This window comes from Vicia villosa, unplaced genomic scaffold, assembly GCF_029867415.1.
Source record: "Vicia villosa cultivar HV-30 ecotype Madison, WI unplaced genomic scaffold, Vvil1.0 ctg.000010F_1_1, whole genome shotgun sequence".
Taxonomy (NCBI): domain Eukaryota; kingdom Viridiplantae; phylum Streptophyta; class Magnoliopsida; order Fabales; family Fabaceae; genus Vicia; species Vicia villosa.
In genome coordinates, this window is record NW_026704940.1 from 1290882 (window position 1) to 1311555 (window position 20674).

General features: G+C 37.3%; 2 protein-coding genes across 2 annotated transcripts; one reads left to right on the top strand and one right to left on the bottom strand.

Moving 5' to 3' along the window:
* Nucleotides 1-16282: 16282 nt before the first annotated feature.
* On the top strand, nt 16283-17916 carry LOC131621699 (uncharacterized). Its single transcript, XM_058892735.1, has 3 exons — nt 16283-16349; nt 16955-17262; nt 17326-17916. The coding sequence occupies exons 2-3, from the start codon at nt 16962-16964 to the stop codon at nt 17751-17753; spliced, it is 729 nt and encodes a 242-aa protein (XP_058748718.1). The 5' UTR covers nt 16283-16349; nt 16955-16961; the 3' UTR covers nt 17754-17916.
* Nucleotides 17917-18843: 927 nt separating this feature from the next.
* LOC131621644 (uncharacterized) lies at nt 18844-20387 on the bottom strand. The gene is made up of 2 exons (XM_058892676.1): nt 19116-20387; nt 18844-19023 (listed from the first exon to the last, which is right to left on the bottom strand). Exons 1-2 carry the CDS (start codon nt 20385-20387, stop codon nt 18844-18846), a joined length of 1452 nt encoding a protein of 483 aa, XP_058748659.1.
* Between the last annotated feature and the right edge of the window lie 287 nt (nt 20388-20674).

Genomic DNA, 20674 nt, shown 5'->3' on the forward strand with positions numbered 1-20674 from the left:
CATTTGTCGGTTCTAGCACCAGCTTGCATCCATCTATCCTTGGGTATGTTTGCAGGAACCTTAAATGTAACTCTTCGAGCTCTAGGGTGTGGGATGTCAGGCCTTCTCGATGGGGTTCGATTATCAAACCCAAATAAGTTAGGACGAAGCCCCTGAGTCTCCCGGCTCATGTAAAGATACGCCCTTTCGAATGATCCTGCCAGCAATTCGTCATAGACTGCACCACATCTAGGACATAGCGCGACTTCAGAATTGTCACTGTGGCACCTAACCAAAAACCCAACCAAGCTCTCCAAGGTTGCTCTAACCTTTCTCGCAAAGCCCTCTCGAAATTGGCCTGGATCCTCCGATTTGTCATAATTGAACATCTTGGGCACATCACCCCTTTTCCACCATTCTTTATATGGCAATTCCAAAGATAATCCTTCAAACTGTTTCCTCTTGGCGGAATCTCAGGGTTTTCTTTCTCCCACATCAACCATTTTTCTAGTTCTTCGATTTCAGATAAGGGACGTCTAGCATTGACCATGTTAACAACCACCGGAGGGACTTCAGATATCTGTATCTGTTGAAGCTTCATCGTGAGGTCTTCAGTAGCCTCACTTGTTTCTCCTTTCGGATCTTCAGTCATTCCAGGATTGAAGGATCCTTCAACATCAGTATTGAGGATCGAATTGTCACTTAGGCTTTCAGTAGCCTGCTTTCCATCTGAAATTGTCTTTGATCCAGCAGCATGAATTTCAGACACTTCCACCATGTTGACATCAAATGGTTCACATAAATTAGTGTCAGCCACGTTCAAAGGATCGGCGTCAACCTTCATAGGGTTCTTACTTTTGTCAGCGAATTTCAAACGTCCATCCTTGATAGCATTCTGGATTAGATCCCTGAAAAGAAAACATTGTGAGGTTTTGTGGCCTAGGAAACCATGATATTTACAAAAACCTCTCTTCTTCCGTTGTTCCAACAGAGGAATTTTAGAATTTGGAGGCACTATCATTTGGCCATCCTTTACCAATAAATCAAATATTTCGTCACACTTAGTGACATCAAACGTATAAGTTTTCTTGGGAAATCTATCACTTTTATCATTATCTATTGGATTCCTTCCATTAGAAGGGGTAAGTAATTTGCAAGCATAGGGTGGCGCTTCCTTTAACTCGGCGAGATCTATTTCGACTTCTTCCATGTCACATGAGTCTTCGAATGATTCGCCATCAACTTCGTCTGCTTCGACATATGCTACTCTTTCCTTCTTATAACTCTTACTAGCTCTGGCCTTTTCTGCTTTTAACCGTTCGACTTGTCGAACTCTATCTGCCAACTGGGCCATATCTCTCAGGTATTGAGTATCCAGTTTCTTTCGAATTGAATAATCTAGGCCACCAGCAGCCATTTCGACTAATTCATGCTCCGGGATAGTCGTGAAGCATCTTGATTTCAACAAACGGAACCTGTTTAAGTAATTGTCAATAGACTCCGAGAATTTCCTCTTGATGCTATCCAGTTCTTTCAAACTTATCTTGGTTTGACCCATGTAAAATTGTTCATGGAATAATCTCTCCAAGTGGGCCCATGCATCTATAGAATTTGGAGGTAAAGTAGTAAACCAAACAAACGCATTTTTTGTCAGCGAACTAGGGAAGTATTTAATCCTTAAATCCTCATTCCCTACTAAGTCTCCGGCTTCTGTCAGATACCTGGCAATATGTTCTACTATTGATTCATTCGTGTCCCCTGAAAACTTAGTAAATTTTGGCACTTTGGTGCCCCTTGGCAACTCTGTTTGCATGATATAATCTGCTATGGGAGATGTATAATTTGGACGTCGAAGTCCAGTACTAAGGCCATTATTGGCCATAACTCTCTCTATCATGGCAGTTAGTGTTAGAACAAGATTTGTTCTTATCAATTATCTTAGTTTTGATGATAACAATAATATGAATTTTGCTTAAGATAATATGGTACTCTAATCCAATGCAATTTCCCTTTCAGGAAATATATATAAAGAGTACGCATAATTCAGCGCTCAGAAGATGTGTCTCAAATGGTTCAGCATGCAACATCAGAACATGGTCTGGCAAGACATCAGAAGATGGTCGAAGCAGAATCAGAACATGGGTCTATGGAAGCATCAGAAGAACATGAGATCAGAAGCACTGAAGATCAGAAGATGGTATCACGCTCAGAAGCACTTCAAGGTCAGAAGATCAGAAGATGCTGTGCACCAAGCTGTTTGACTCTGATGATATTCAAACGTCGTATTCACAAACATCAGATCAGAAGGAAGTACACGTGGCAGACTACGCTGACTGACAAAAGGAACGTTAAAGCTACTAAAGGCTACGTCAGTAGACACAGCGTGAACAAGGCTCGAGGTAGTTGACAAAAGCGTATAACATTAAATGCAAAGCTGTACGGAACACGCAAAGCATTAAATGCATTCAACGGTCATCTTCTCAACGCCTATAAATATGAAGTTCTGATGAGAAGCAAGGTTAACGATTTCGCACCAATACAATTCAAATTAACTTGCTGAAACGCTGTTCAAATCTAAACTCAGAATCTTCATCTTCATCAAAGCTCACTACATTGCTGTTGTAATATCTTAGTGAGATTAAGCTTAAATTGTAAGAGAAATATCACAGTTGTGATTATCGCTTTTAAGAAGCATTTGTAAACTCTTGAATTGATTACATTAAGTTGTAAGGAACTAGAGTGATCAGTTGATCAGTATACTCTAGGAAGTCTTAGCAGTTAGCTGAGCAGGAAGTCTTAGCAGTTAGCTGAGCAGGAAGTCTTGGCAGTTGGCTGAGCAGAAAGTCTTAGGAGTGAACTAAGCCTAGAGTGATCGTGTTGATCAGTAGACTCTAGAAAAGTCTTAGGAGTGAACTAAGCAGTTGTTCCTGGAGTGATCAGGTTGTGATCAGAAGACTCTGGAAGACTTAGTTGCGGCTAAGTGGAAAACCATTGTAATCCGTGCGATTAGTGGATTAAATCCTCAGTTGAGGTAAATCATCTCTGCGGGGGTGGACTGGAGTAGCTTCGTTAACAGCGAACCAGGATAAAAATAATTGTGCATTTTATTTTTATCGCTCAAGATTTTAAGTCACACTTATTCAATCCCCCCCTTTCTAAGTGTTTTTCTATCCTTCAATTGGCATCAGAGCGCCGGTTCTAAGGTGCAAGCACTTAACCGTGTTTAGAAAAGATTCAGGAAGAGAAAAACGCTTCATTTAAAAGATGGTTGATGAAAGTGAAAGGACTATACCTACACCTGCATCTACATCTGGCTCTGCTGAGCAATACAACGGTAACAATGGTTATACTAGACCGCCGGTATTTGATGGTGAAAACTTTGAATACTGGAAAGATAAACTGGAGAGTTACTTTCTGGGTCTAGATGGTGATCTATGGGATCTTCTGATGGATGGTTACAAACATCCAGTAAATGCCAGAGGCGTGAAGCTGTCAAGGCAAGAAATGAATGATGACCAAAAGAAGCTTTTCAGAAATCATCATAAATGTAGAACTGTTTTGCTGAATGCTATCTCTCATGCTGAGTATGAGAAGATATCTAACAGGGAAACGGCCTATGACATATATGAGTCCTTGAAAATGACTCATGAAGGAAATGCTCAAGTTAAGGAGACAAAAGCTCTTGCATTAATCCAGAAGTATGAAGCCTTCAAGATGGAGGATGATGAAGACATTGAAAAGATGTTTTCGAGATTTCAAACTCTGACTGCTGGATTGAGAGTTCTTGACAAAGGATACACCAAGGCTGATCATGTAAAGAAGATCATCAGAAGCTTACCCAGAAGATGGGGTCCGATGGTGACTGCATTCAAAATTGCGAAGAATCTGAATGAAGTTTCTCTGGAAGAGCTTATCAGTGCCTTGAGAAGCCATGAGATTGAGCTGGACGCAAATGAGCCTCAAAAGAAAGGTAAGTCTATTGCATTAAAATCAAATATCAAGAAATGCACTAACGCTTTTCAGGCTAGAGAAGAAGATCCTGAAGAATCAGAATCTGAAGAAGAAGATGAACTGTCCATGATTTCCAGAAGGCTAAATCAACTCTGGAAGACCAAGCAAAGGAAGTTCAGAGGCTTCAGAAGTTCAAGGAAATTTGAACGTGGAGAATCTTCTGATGAAAGAAGATTTGACAAGAAGAAGGTCATGTGCTATGAATGCAATGAGCCTGGACACTACAAGAATGAATGTCCAAATCTTCAGAAGGAAAGTCCCAAGAAAAAGTTTCATAAGAAGAAAGGTCTTATGGCAACCTGGGATGAGTCAGAAGATGATTCAGAAGATGAGCAGGCCAACTGTGCGCTGATGGCGACAGAAGATGACGGATCAGAATCTACATCAGAATCAGATTCTGAAGAGGTATTTTCTGAACTTACTAGAGATGAGTTAGTTTCCGGTCTAACTGAACTTCTGGAACTCAAGTCTCAGATCAGTCTCAAATACAAAAAGCTGAAAAAGCAATTTGAATTTGAAACTAAGAAGCTTGAGTTGGAGAATTCTGAATTAAAGGAAAAACTTTTAAAATTATCCAATAATGTTGGATCTCCTTCTGATTCAGAAAAATCCACTCCCAGTCTGAACCATATTCTGAAAGAATATGATCTAAGTTTCAGGAAGTTCCTATCTAGAAGTATTGGCAGAAGTCAGCTAGCTTCTATGATATATGCTGTGTCTGGAAACAAAAGAGTTGGCATTGGTTATGAGGGTGAAACCCCATACAAACTTGAACCTGTTGATAAAATGAAAATTACATACAAGCCATTGTATGATCAGTTCAAGTATGGCCACTCACATGATATTAGGCACACTTCACATGCACAAAGTTTTCACATTACACACACTAAGAAGCATGTGACACAACCTAGGAAATATCATGAAACTCACATTAAGAATTATCATGCTGTTCCTCCTATTGCTTACAATGTTAAACCCAAGTTCAATCAGAACTTGAGAAAATCTAACAAGAAAGGACCCAAAAAGATGTGGGTACCTAAGGATAAGATTATTCCTATTGCAGATATCCTTGGCTGCAAGAAGGACAAAGCACAACATGTCATGGTACCTGGACTCTGGATGCTCGCGACACATGACAGGAAGAAGGTCTATGTTCCAAGACCTGGTGCTTAAGTCTGGAGGAGAAGTCAAGTTCGGAGGAGATCAGAAGGGCAAGATAATTGGCTCTGGAACTATAAAATCTGGTAACTCTCCTTCCATCTCTAATGTACTTCTTGTAGAAGGATTAACACATAACCTTTTATCTATCAGTCAATTAAGTGACAATGGTTATGATATAATCTTTAATCAAGAGTCTTGCAAGGCTGTAAATCAGAAGGATGGCTCAATCCTATTTACAGGCAAGAGGAAGAACAACATTTATAAGACAGATCTGCAAGATCTTATGAGTCAGAAGGTGACTTGTCTTATGTCTGTTTCTGAAGAGCAGTGGGTCTGGCACAGGAGATTAGGTCATGCTAGTTTGAGAAAGATCTCTCAAATTAACAAACTGAATCTTGTCAGAGGACTCCCTAATCTGAAATTCCAATCAGATGCTCTTTGTGAAGCATGTCAGAAGGGCAAGTTCTCCAAACCTGCATTCAAGTCTAAGAATGTTGTTTCTACTTCAAGGCCATTAGAACTCTTGCACATTGATCTGTTTGGCCCAGTCAAAACAGCATCTGTCAGAGGAAAGAAATATGGATTAGTCATCGTAGATGATTATAGCCGCTGGACATGGGTAAAATTCTTAAAACACAAGGATGAGACTCATTCAGTGTTCTTTGATTTCTGCATTCAGATTCAATCTGAAAAAGAGTGTAAAATCATAAAGGTCAGAAGTGATCATGGTGGTGAATTTGAGAACAAACCCTTTGAAGAATTCTTCAAAGAAAATGGTATTGCCCATGATTTCTCTTGTCCTAGAACTCCACAGCAAAATGGGGTTGTAGAACGAAAGAATAGGACTCTTCAAGAAATGGCCAGAACCATGATCAATGAAACCAATATGGCTAAGCATTTCTGGGCAGAAGCAATAAACACTGCATGTTATATTCAGAATAGAATCTCTATCAGACCTATTCTAAATAAGACTCCCTATGAATTGTGGAAGAATAGAAAGCCCAACATTTCATATTTCCATCCTTTTGGATGTATATGCTTTATTCTGAACACTAAAGATCATCTTGGTAAGTTTGATTCCAAAGCTCAAAAGTGTTTCCTTCTTGGATATTCTGAACGCTCAAAAGGCTACAGGGTATACAATACTGAAACATTGGTTGTAGAAGAATCAATCAATATCAGGTTTGATGATAAGCTTGGTTCTGAAAAACCAAAGCAAGTTGATAATTTTGCAGGTTGTGATATTGACATATCAGAAGTTGTTGAGCCAAGAAGCAACGCATCAGAAGCAGAGCTTCTCAGAAGCAAAGAATCTGAAGATCAAGTAACAGCTTCTCTGGAGGATCTAAGTATTTCTGAAGAACCATCTGTCAGAAGATCATCCAGACTCATCTCTGGTCATTCAGAAGATGTCATTCTTGGAAAGAAGGATGATCCAATCAGAACAAGAGCATTCCTTAGGAACAATGCAGACTGTCAATTAAGTCTTGTATCTTTGATCGAGCCAACTTCTGTTGATCATGCTCTAGAAGATCCAGACTGGATAATTGCTATGCAAGAAGAACTAAATCAGTTTACAAGGAATGATGTTTGGGATCTTGTTCCTAGACCAGATGGATTCAATATAATCGGTACAAAATGGGTCTTCAGAAACAAGCTCAGAATGAGAAGATGAGAAATTCTTACGTATGAATATCCTTTGATATGAAATTTTTTTTGTCTGTTAAGAAGTTCTGATAGAAATCAATTAGAAATTGTGTTGCAGTTATTACTAACGTTTCAGTGTCTAAGTTGATTCAGAATCTCTCTTCAAAGCAAAACAGCTGTAACTGACTATCCAGATGGTAAACACGTGTTCACTATTCCTGGACAAGCGTGCGTGCAGTTGAGGGGACGTCTTCTTAGGTAACTGTGCAAATCACGTCTTTTGTCATTATTATCTCTCCTCATGTCACGTAACATTAAATGCTTTTCATCATTTACTCTCTTTTCAGTTTTCTTTTTATACTCTTCAAACGTTTCTTTTCCCTCTCATATTTCTCTCTCTCTGCATTCGGTTTCTTTTTCATCTCTCTCTTTTCATATCATAAACCCTAGCTATTTCCATTATCTGGAAGTTCATCATGAATCCATCGTCAGGCTCTGGAAATCAAGACAATGATAAGAAACAAAAGAGAAAGGCATCTGCTGAACCTGAAACCAAACCTAAAAGAGTTAGGATCTCCTATGACCCTCTCAAAATATATCAACCCCTTGACGACTCTCGTCAATCACCTCCCTCTTCAAAGACCTCCACCACCTCTTCCTCCTCATTCATCCTCTCGGAACCACCTTCTTCACCATCTGATATCTCCTCTCCTTTAATCCTTCCCTCAGATATTTCTTCATCCCTCTCATACCCTTTTCCCACCAGAACACCTAATCCCTATAGCGTTGTTCTTCCCGACTCAAGGATCACTGTCAACCCTCCAACCCCTACCACTCAAACATATCTGGAGCTCTTACATGCTGATGTAAGTGGCTGGTTGGAGATTCTTGGTGCTGCTCACCTTAATCATCTGGATGAGTATGCTACAAACAACCTCTGGAATACCTTTCGTCAGGATTTTCTGGAGAAGGCTACAGACACTCAGAGAAGGATTATGTCTGAAGCTCCTGGTGTTCGTGGTCTCCGGTTGGAAGTTGGTGAGAGCAGCCATCACTGTCTCATCAGGAACAGAAGAGTTCTTGAAGAGAAGATACCTGCAGATGAGTTGGAAGAAGAAAATCTCTGCAAAGATATCGTGGTGTGGAAACCCCGGTCTTCTGTGCTCTGGTTTCCTGTGCTGACTGGAGATTTTCAGTGGCTGTTCAACTGGTTCAGAATGAACCCTTCTGAAAATGCACCTCACATGGTCTTTCCAGTAGTGGTTTATCGTGCTGAAGTTGCTGGTCCTATTCCTCCAACAAACCTTGCAGCTATTCTTCAAGCATTGGAAGATGGAGCTTCTGAGCTGCCTGAACCAGAATATACTAAGGCTCTTTCTGAGTCAGACTCAGATGAGGAAATGGGAGATGCACAAGCTGAAGATCTTCCAGAAGATCACTCTGCTGAGATTGCTGTCCCTCTGGGCAGAAATACTGGTGCTTCTTCTTCGGGTGAAACCTCAGCTCTGATGGAGACCTTGGAAACTCTTCATCAAAATCAAGATATGCTGGCTTCTCGTTTGGATGCGCAAGAAGCAGCCAATGCTGAGTTTCGTTCCTTCATGACAAGGCAAGCTGCAAGCACTGACGGGATTCATGCTGTTCTGGCGCGGATTTTGCGTAGGCTAGGATCTTAGTCTTTTAGTCTTTGTAGTCTCCTTTCCTTGTTGCATCTGTTTTCCTGCATTCCTGTCTTGTAATATTTTAATTATCAAAAAAAAAAAAAAAAAAAAAATTTTCTTTGTGTTTTACATTCCAGTTAATGTTTCTTTTGTCGTTTTATACATCTGAATCTTTTTATATATATACTTTTTGATGTTATGACAAAAAGGGGGAGAAAGATAAAAGATAAATGATAAATGATTTGATTAAATCTATCAGTTGCTGGGTAAAGGCTCCCACACATTCACTAACAAGAATATAAATGATAAATGATTTGATTAAATCTATCAGTTGCTGGGTAAAGGCTCCCACACATTCACTAACAAGAACTGCAAGTTCTATATGGTTTAAGTGTTTTGCAGGTACAAAGAAGTGAAGTGAATCTTCAAAGCAAACACTAGAAGCAAAACCATTGAAACTGAAGCAAGCTGAGTGCTGTTAAGCTTCAGAGATCAGAAGCAAGAAAGAAGAATGAATCAGAAGCACTGATAATAGAATTTGAATATCATTGTCTATCCTGTTCCGACAAAATTCTATTTGCCCTGATACACATAATGTTATGGCTCTGATACATTACTTGCTCTGATACATGTTTTTAGCCTAAAATGCTCTGATACATTTGGCTCTGATACATATCATGTATTTGAATATACATTTCATGTTCTAACTCGTTCATGCTGACTTTTGTCGTTTAGTTTTTGTTCTGTAACATTTCAGGATGTAGAGATGCTCAAATGATGCTCTGGTACATTCAACAATGTTCTGATACAAATCTAGCATGAAGTGATGTTAGTAGACATTCAAAGTTCTGAAGCTATCCGAGGGAAGCAGAAATCAGAAGATGTGAATGTTCTAAAAGATCCAGAAATTCAAGTTCTGAAGCTGTCCTGAATGGAAGCAGAAGTCAGAAGCTGTGAATGTTCTGAAGATCAAAGAAATTCAAGTTCTGAAGCTGTCCTGAATGGAAGCAGAAGTCAGAAGCTGTGAATGTTCTGAAGATCAAAGAAATTCAAGTTCTGAAGCTGTCCAATGGAAGCAGAAGTCAGAAGCTATGGATTCTCTGAAGGCAGAAGCTCATATGATCGTCTCTACCGAAATAATCAGGGAAGTCTTTTATTAAAGTTCTTCGAGTATTTATTTCAGGGGGAGATTACTTATCTCAGGGGGAGATTGTTGATCTCAGGGGGAGACATATTCATATGCTTATGCTATAGCTGTGTAATTTGTCTTTTGCCGTCTACTCTTTCTGATCGCAAATTCATATCATTTATATATGTTTTTGTCATCATCAAAAAGGGGGAGATTGTTAGAACAAGATTTGTTCTTATCAATTATCTTAGTTTTGATGATAACAATAATATGAATTTTGCTTAAGATAATATGGTACTCTAATCCAATGCAATTTCCCTTTCAGGAAATATATATAAAGAGTACGCATAATTCAGCGCTCAGAAGATGTGTCTCAAATGGTTCAGCATGCAACATCAGAACATGGTCTGGCAAGACATCAGAAGATGGTCGAAGCAGAATCAGAACATGGGTCTATGGAAGCATCAGAAGAACATGAGATCAGAAGCACTGAAGATCAGAAGATGGTATCACGCTCAGAAGCACTTCAAGGTCAGAAGATCAGAAGATGCTGTGCACCAAGCTGTTTGACTCTGATGATATTCAAACGTCGTATTCACAAACATCAGATCAGAAGGAAGTACACGTGGCAGACTACGCTGACTGACAAAAGGAACGTTAAAGCTACTAAAGGCTACGTCAGTAGACACAGCGTGAACAAGGCTCGAGGTAGTTGACAAAAGCGTATAACATTAAATGCAAAGCTGTACGGAACACGCAAAGCATTAAATGCATTCAACGGTCATCTTCTCAACGCCTATAAATATGAAGTTCTGATGAGAAGCAAGGTTAACGATTTCGCACCAATACAATTCAAATTAACTTGCTGAAACGCTGTTCAAATCTAAACTCAGAATCTTCATCTTCATCAAAGCTCACTACATTGCTGTTGTAATATCTTAGTGAGATTAAGCTTAAATTGTAAGAGAAATATCACAGTTGTGATTATCGCTTTTAAGAAGCATTTGTAAACTCTTGAATTGATTACATTAAGTTGTAAGGAACTAGAGTGATCAGTTGATCAGTATACTCTAGGAAGTCTTAGCAGTTAGCTGAGCAGGAAGTCTTAGCAGTTAGCTGAGCAGGAAGTCTTGGCAGTTGGCTGAGCAGAAAGTCTTAGGAGTGAACTAAGCCTAGAGTGATCGTGTTGATCAGTAGACTCTAGAAAAGTCTTAGGAGTGAACTAAGCAGTTGTTCCTGGAGTGATCAGGTTGTGATCAGAAGACTCTGGAAGACTTAGTTGCGGCTAAGTGGAAAACCATTGTAATCCGTGCGATTAGTGGATTAAATCCTCAGTTGAGGTAAATCATCTCTGCGGGGGTGGACTGGAGTAGCTTCGTTAACAGCGAACCAGGATAAAAATAATTGTGCATTTTATTTTTATCGCTCAAGATTTTAAGTCACACTTATTCAATCCCCCCCTTTCTAAGTGTTTTTCTATCCTTCAGTTAGGTTATTTTCTGTGGCTAGGTTTTCTCTCCTGACCCTCTGAACTACTTCGTCTGGGTGTTCTTCCCTACCTACTACCCTTAATCTGGGCCTTTCCTCCTCAAACTCTTGCTGAACGGGGATAGTTCCTCGGTTCGAAGGCTCTAAATCTATTACCCGATTCCTTTCGACCGTTGTTGTTCTCGATGGAGGAATTACGCCAGCAGTGGTTGCAGCAGGCGGAGGCACTGTATTTTGGATACGTTCTAGAATGGGGTCTCCTTCTCGATAAGAGGATTGGTTATTTCTCCGCCTGGGTTGTGGAACACCCATAAATTCTGCCATTCGATTCATTTGGGATGATATCTTTTGAAAAGTTTCCACATTCTCCCGATTAGTATTAGCAATATTTGTTGCTAAAGGATTTAAGATTGACGATAATTCTCTGGCCAGGGTTCCTAACATATCGTGATTACTTGCGTCCATCTCTTGTCGGAATGCTGCTTGATTGCTTGTCGTAAAATTGGGTATTTGGGCGGAGAAGCCAGTGTTTTGTGCGCTTCGTCCTACTGAACCAATATTTGGCGAAAACGCTGTGGGATTTGTAGTATATGTGGGTCCTGCCCCCCGTGTACCTGTCATGTATGGATTTGGCATGCCATATTGACCGTTTGTTCTCCATTCGAACGCGGATGATCCTGGGGTAAATAACTGATTTCCAGCATTCGTCGAAGCAAATTGCATTCCGCCAGCATTCGAAGACGAGGGCGCGGTAGTCGATATTGAAACTGGATTAGTCCCTGTCGTTGATGTATTATTTTCAGGTATAGCCTGAAAACTATCCATGGGTCTTGATCCAGTCGGAGCCGGTATCTCTTGCGCTCCTTGAGTAGAAGTCGAAACATGCGTGGAATTTGCCGCTCCGGTTCCTGACCCTTGTGGGGGATCTTGATCTCCCCCTGCACTGGCCGTAACGACCATTCTCTTGTTGTACCTTCGTTTGGGAATCGATTGTGCACTGTTTGTTAATTTACCGTTCCTAAGGTTCATACAAGGTCTTGATATTTTCTAGACAAAACAAAACAATCGATTAATAACAATCTGTTTGACACTGTCCCACTGGGCATGCCAATTTGTTTACGGTGATTTCCGGTAAATAACCGCTAGTCTTCCAAACTATAATAAATATGATTTGGTTACTCGCAGGATCGACTAGATTGATCCTAGGACATAGTCAAATAGGTTGTTATTCATGATAGTTTGAATTATGTCTATGATTGGTGTGTCTCGAAATAAGAAATGCTTAATCAAATAAATAAAGATTAGCAATCACCTTGTTATACACCTAAATATAACACTAGCGAAAGTTAGAGATAAAACATAAGACAAAACTTGTAAAAGTGCGAGAATCTTAAAGTGCAGAAAAGTTAAGTATTTCGAAGATAAATGACATGAAAATAAAGAGTGCAGTAATGTAAATGACAAAAAATAAAAGAAAGCGTAATAATATCGAAAGATACTTGAATAAAGGAAAATACACATGTATTTAAATTGGTGTTGGGGTCATACGTACATTTCTCAGCGAACTCTTTCTCTTAACACTTGATACTTGAGCAATATGTGAGTGATTTGTACAAAATGAACACACGGAATCCTAACATTAAGACCCTTATTTATACTAATTTCGACCCTAACGGTCCTAGACTAATCTAATGCCACGTTGCCTATAGAGAATCCAGGGATGCCATCTGTCTTCGTGCGGTTACATAAACTGTTTCGAAATTCAAATCATCCCGCCTGAATCCTCCTTCGACGCGTGGCAACATAGTTACAATCGAGAACACCACGAAAACACGCTAAGCTTCAGTACTTCGCATATTTCGCAAAAACGTCTAAGTCCCAAAGACTATTCTTCTCAAATTTAGCTTCAGTGCTCAATATCTTTGTCTCAACTTAAACATCATTCTCGAAGCATGGCCATCAGTAGCCATTCCCTATCTTCAGAGATGGTCATCAGTAACCACCTCCTTCGAATTTCATACCTTGGAAGGACACTTCTTCTTAAACGAAATCTTCAGCTAACATGTTGGTGTTGTCTTCCTTCCCAAAGAAGACGAAGGTGTTGTTGTAGTCAACCTCCTCGATGATGTTGACGAAAATGACAAATACACAATGAACAAAGTGAAAATGAGGAACGATAAATAGTGAACAATGGTGTTAGGGTTCAAATTGTGTATTGTTTCACAGTATTGAACGTTAGAGGTGTTTCGTCTTATTTATTTTTTTAATGGAAAAATGGATACTGAATAGACAAGCTAGATAGAAGTGAATAATATTTACAAAGATACCACCACGGTCAATACTGTGAACCGTGATGATACATTATTTAAATAATGAAATTTCATAAAGAAACATTAGTGTTTAACCATTTAAGAATTTTAAGTAAAAAAAACAAAATAAATAACAACGGTTGCTTAAAACAACCGTAGTGATATCCCTTTTATTTTTTATTTAAAAATAAATAAAAAGAAAAGGTGCGTCTTTACGTTAAAGGAATAAAATATTTGAGAGCACTAAGGTTTGAACCCATGAAAGTTTGATTGTATCACCACGGTGAGTTCATCAATCGTTATTATTTCCTAACAATTTTTAATAAAAAAAATTTAAAAAAAGTTAGCGCCTGAGTTTAGAGATGTCACCACGGTGTTTGAAAGAACTATGGTGACTTGGGGCATTATTGTATACGCATTTTGTAGTAGTGAATTAGTCCACTAGCTAATTTTACCATAAATTTTTTAGCATTGTTGTCAGAGAATGTTGATAATTTCAACAAGTAAATTATTGTCCGACGTTTTGTTTTTATTATAATTTAAAATTTTATTTTCTCTAGTTATTGTTTTATTTTCTATTCTTATTTTGTTTATTTGGTGCAATGCTACTAAGGTGTTGTCTGTTTGTTAATGCGAGGTTCGAGTTTGACACTTTGTAAGATTTAAAAATTTAAAGAACAACATGAGCAATTGAGAAAACAAGAAGAGATGCACTGCAAGCTAAAGAAGAACTGGAAGATGAAAGAGAATAGATGACTAATCCATCAAGACAAGCCATAGGAGATTAATGCAGGAGAACTAATGTTGCACATATGTCTTTAATTTTTCAACCTGCTAACCCGGTTATATTTTATATCAAAAACTTTGAGCTTTTAGGTTTAAGAAATAGCTCGTTCGATGGGAAAGCTATCAAAGATCCATGAGAGCATCTGACTAAACTTTATGAAACTTGTTCGATATGCAAGCCAAACGATGTGACCGAAGATCAGGTAAAATTAGATTTATTTAGTTTTTCTCTAATAGGTCGAGCAAAATATTGGTTGCAAAGTTTACCAAATGACATGGATCAAACTTAAAAGAAATTGGAAGACAAATTTCTAGAGAGGTTTTTTTTTTTCAAACGCTCAATTTGTATAGAGGATAACTGGAATGTCAAATTTTGACGAAGTGATTATGAGTCATTATCTGATGCATGGGAGAGAGTCAAGTTGTTACTCCGAAGACGTCTTAATCATGGGAGAGATTCAAGTTGTTACTCTGAAGACGTCTTAATCATGGGAGAGATTCAAGTTGTAGATGACACACTTTATCAAAGGTCTCAAAGCTCAAGCGAGAATTTGGATGTCTTAGTTGGAGGTACCACCATAAAGACTAAGAATGAAGACAAAGTGAAAGAGTTGATTGAAAAAATGTACCAAAATGAGTATCGCTCAACAAGTGACCGAACAGTGAAACCAAAATATGTGTTTGAATTAGATTTGAATACCGCAATGTTAGCTAAACTTGAAGTTATTTCAAAATAGTTAGCAACAACGCTTATATCAGCAAATGTGAGTTAAGTTCAGACACTAAAGTGTGATTTTTGTGGAGAAGTACATGCAAATAAAAATTTTGTACTAGAAGGAACAATTGCTGAAGAGGTGTGATTTTTGTGGAGGACTTGTGTACTAAAAGGAGCGATTGCTAAAGATCAATATGCAAACTATTAGAAGAATAATCCTTATTAAACACATGTAATCCTGGTTGGTAAGACAACCAAAATTTTAAATAGAGCAATAATCAAACTTTAAATTTAGATCAGATAATTTTACAGGTTTGAATTAGATGAAATCACTATTGGCGTCTTCTATGGGGGCCAATAACATTTGTGCATGCTTCAAAATATACACATGAGCTTCATTACCATAAAATTATTCTTTTAAAATATAGAGGGGTCCAGAGCTCTAGGTAAAAGAAAAATTATTCTAAAATTGGAGTATAGTGTTATATTATATGGAGAAAAGTTGAAAAAATGAGTATTGAGATAAAAAGAAAATACAAATTTGGGTTTAAAACAATCAAGTATAAGCCATTTAAAATATTTAACTAACTCTACTTACTTTATTTAACGTTCCAGTAATACAAATGTAAAAAAATATCCGGATATATTATAAAACCAAAATAATTAATTTTCACTATTCTTTTTACAGTAAAAAAGAGTTCAAAATTGGAAAATATTGTGAACTCGTGTTTTACTGTGTTTGGTTTTGAAGAAATAGGGACTTATAAGTTATAACTATACGAATTATTTTTCAATTAAATTCATTAAAAATAAATACACTATATACACCTAAGGCTAAATACACTATTCACTCAGAAAAGTTCTACACCCTTCTATCTATTTTACTTAGGAGTCTTTTTAAAAGTTAAAATTAAAATAAAAGGAATTTTTTATTTTTTATTTATAAATACCTATAATTGAAACTAGGAGTTTACTCTGGTTTATAAGTATTTGAAATCCGGTTAATTTCTATTGTAAGAAATATTTGAAGTCCGAATTCTGTTATAACAAACAAAGGGTAACCGTTTTGTTTCTCTTTGTAAGCTTTTTCTTCCTTGGATAAATAGGATCGTCACACTATTCAACAGAAGAAACTTCAAGAAGAATCAGAAAGAGAGAAAGAGAGAGAAATCGTGAGGAGGTGAAATTCAGGTTGGTTTTTGATTCATCATGTTCGTTGCTGTGCTCTTCTTATGCTTTTTTCTGGAAAAACATACAATGCATGTTCATTGATTCATCTCCGTCTTCGCATTTTCTTATGCTTTCTGATTTTTAGTATAAGTTTGTATATATATGCTCTTTTTATGCTATTTTGAAATCTTCTGTTGTAACAAAGTGTAACTCGTTTCTCTTTGTAAGCTACGTGAGGCTGAAATTTCAAGACTCAAAAAGAGATAGAGAAATCACGAGGAGGTGAAAATCAGGTTGGTTTGATTCATGTTCTTCTTCTTTCTTAATCTGTTCTTAGACTATTTTTAAAAAAAATCCAGTGCATGTTGATTGATTCTTGTTCTTCTTCTTTTGTATGCACTTTTTTTTGCTATTTTGAATTCAGAGTTCTGTTATAACCGTTTAGGTTCTCTTTTTATGCAGTTTTGTGAGTTTTAGTAAGTTGGTTGCTGTGCTCGCATGTTTTAGTAGGTTGGTTACCAACAAAATGCCATATAGAACTAGTTTGAACACACAGCCCTAACTTTTTCTTCTTGAATTAAGAAAAGGAGTACTAGGGTCCAAGTCCAACCCTTACAAGAATAATAAGATAATCCTAGGCACTTGAATGATCAAACACACAGCCCTAACTGATTTGATTTGGATTATATCCCGTGCATGATGATTAGGTTTATTGTTTCTTGTTTGCATGATCACATTTTCTTTAATTTTTGGCTAAATGCAATGTGTTGTAAAGTTTTGACAGTCACCTCATATGTAATTCTCATTTTTATGTCGATTATTTTCTTTTGCTAAAAAAAGTAAGTTATTGCTATATATGATTCTGTTATTAATTATTTTTGTTTACTACTTTTTCAAGTTTTCAAATGGACTTTTCTGCTGGAAATCCTGGAAACACTATTGGAAACTCTGGAAACACTGATGGAAACCATGGAAACACTGATGGAAACCATGGAAACACGGTTGGAAACACTGATGGAAACCTTGCTGGAAACCCTCCTGCCAACCCTGGAAACCACAGCCTTGTTGAAGAGCTTCATGAGAGGCAAAGAGCTCTAACGAAAAAACTTCGGAACCTTAGATATAAATTGAAGGAGTATAAACAGATCGTTGCTGAAAAAGAAACTGACTTGGATGAGCTACGCAGGCAGATTGAGGATTCGATAGGTAATTTTTAATTATTGATAATCTTCCTGGTTTTTTCAGAAAATGACCTTTCTTTTTCTTCAGATAACAAGGATGCAGAACCCTATGATGTACAGCCCCGTGTCTATGGCTCTGATGGAGATGAATTCTGCTATGATGCTGATCAGGAAGATGGAGGCAACGATGGTGGAGACGATGTTGAAAATTCCATGCCTATTGAATATGACTTTGCCGAGCCACGCCAAAAAGCTCCTGTTCCAACTGAAATCGACTATACTGCGATATTTGAGGAAGTTGAGGAAAACAGAGACTTCAGCTTAGACGAATATGTTCCTGAACCTGATATGGATGCTGCACCTGAACATGAAAGTATGTTGGAGTACGATGCACGAGTTCTTGATCGTGAAATTAAGCATTTGAATATGAAAAGGGAATTCATTGAAGACGAACTTGAGCCTCGGTTGTATGCTGAAAGAGAAGAAGTTCAAGAACAACTAGAAGACTTACTTTGATATTGGTGGTATTAATTCTTTGTTTGGAATTGAACAGCATTTACTTTACCCACTATCTCTTCCCCCTGGACTACACAGCACTTGCATGCATTTGGCAATGCTTTTTTTTTTCTTTTTTCTGTTAAGGACATGAACTCCTAGTGATTTTATTACATTGAGTTACATTTTCTAGTGGTACAAATGGCCGTACAGATAATGTTTGCAAATAATATCGGTTGCTTTGAAAAAGTGCTTTGTTGGTGGTTTTGTGATCAACATATGGATGGTGGTCCTGTGTTAGGAGACCATAATTCACAATATTTGCAATATTGGTGACAACATTGGGTTTCTATTCAATATTTACTGCTTCACTTCTGGTTTTATTTTATGTTAAGTTACAACTTTGAATATAACATGTTGGATATAATTGCTAGTTTGAGGATTATGAACACTTTTGGAAGACTCTAGAGTGATAACATCTCTGTGTTTGATAAACTAATATTAAAGTTTTGAAATGACGAAATAATCAACAATGTCAAGATGTTCTCCTGCCGGTGGTTAGCGATAGGAAATAAGAAGAAAGTGTTATGCAATTTCTATGAATGGAATCATAGTCCATTAGAATTTATGTAAGGGCAGGTTAGCAGGTTGGGGGGATGGCTGGAAAATGCCTGATTGTATTTGGGCTAAATACATTCTGTAGGTTAAAGCTGTTACAGGCATTTTATTTATAAAGTAAGCAGAAATCATTTTATTAAAACAGAAATCATTTCATTAAAACATATATGATATATCTCGCTTTATAGGATCCCAACAAGTCAATGCAAGGTTTAAAAAAAATAAGTTTACATATTATTTATCTCAAGACCATTTGAACCTATTCAACTTCAAATCCCTATTATAATAATAAATTCAAACTAATTTACTAGAATGAGTACTCCAACTCCATATTCTCAAATGAAATAACCCTTCAATTGCATTGACTCGAAACCACCTTGTATGGTTATATATCAACTTAAAGAGATAAGGTATGTTTACATCCGGCACATGAGAGTCTCATTGTCTTCCACATTGACACCCTCCATGATGTTGATATCAGTAGTACTGAAAACTAAAAGGTTGAATAACTCATTCTCATTGTTACAGAAAGTTGTTGGCGATATTGAGAAGCCATTACATTATCTAAAATCCAAAAGTAGTCTATATTGGGATTATATGTTCCAGCAATAAATAATTCCAATTGTCTAAGATTTTGATATTGATCCATATATTCCTCCATTAACTTGGATATCTGTTTACACATGTAACAGTTAAAGTGAACTAAAAGCAATTATATATTGACAAAGACATTAACTAGCAATGTATGGGTTTTGAGTGACTCACCTGTGAAAGGCTCATATGCATCGTGAAATTTTCAACCTGATTTAATCTTGCAATTGTAGCAAAGCTATATATATTTATCTTGTTAAATCTTGCATCCCAAAAAACCTTCAATAACTTTGGAGCCTCGAGAGAGATTATACTCCTCATGAGCTTGTGACCTCTATATTCAAAGGATAGTAGATTCGGAGCATGAATATCCATCTTACAAGAACGGTAATTCCTATGGCGACAATGAACTATGCTCAAATGACGCAACTTTGCACTGATAATTTTCAAATCAGACGTGAACCGGCACATGTTAATGGAGACATCTTCCAGTTGGAGACATTTTGAAAACAAATGAGTTAAAACATCACCATTTTCACGGAGTCCATCCAACACAATTGTTGTAACATTTGTCAGTCTAGAAAACTCAAGATTAAATATTTTAGCGCATCTGTAGGTCATGTTGGATAGCGTATGAGAGTTAATGTTCACATTGTGTAATATATGAATGTAAAACTTTGAAGAATATTCAATGGATAAGAGATTTGATGCAATGATATCAATATTCCTCCTTTTTGTCCTGATACGACCGCAGTTAATGTTCAAATGAAGCAATGATGTACTAGTTATATTTAAGTCAGATAGGAACAGACATTGATTAAGAGTCAAGTTCTCAAGATGAATGCAGTTAAAACACATATGTTGAATCATATTCTGCGACACAGGAACTAGATGCAACACAAGAGTTGTCAAATTTTTTAATCCAGAAAATTCCATAGTTGCTGCTATATGGCAGTTCTGTAGGTGTAGATATGTGAGAGAATTAGGGCCAGACAAGAAAGGAAATGAGAATTTGTATGGCTTTATTTTATAATCAGTTTTATTTGCGATGAGAAGTTCAATACGATTGGCACCCTTAAAAAGTCCTTTGTGAATCAATCCATCAATGGCATAAGTATGATCGACACCTAATGGAAAATTTATTCGAATTGAACTGATCATGTCACCGGGATATTTCTGCATGAATGTATCCAAACTTGCGGCAAATTGAGATTGAAGTTGTTGAAAGTGTGGAAGGGTTATTGGTAATTCTGGAACTGTATTATAGTCAAAGATATTATGGAGATCAAAAGTGAGGTCCTTCCTTGATCCCCATTCGTGATACCAATGTTTGGACAAAGCACTAGTTTTCACCAAATTCTTCAAACTTAACTTGGAAAAGATATAAGATATAACACAATCTGGCAACTCAATTGACTCATTCTTGAGTTTTTTAACTCTATTCATTGTTGCTGCAAACAATAATGAACAAACTTTAGAATTTGAATTAACAGCATGTTGTAATTATTATTGTTAAACCGGAAATTAAATTTCATATTCCAATTAGAAGCTGGAAAAGAAAATTGAGTTACAGGAATGATCACGACCTACCTCAGAAGTCAGAAGTAGCGGTCGAATCTACAAGGCTGTTGTTGGTCGTGATGCTTTGCGCTCTGCATAGACAAGTAGTAGGATTTTTATCGGTCTACAATTAGGGTTTATTTCTTTCAGATTAAATTTGTACTAGGTAAATT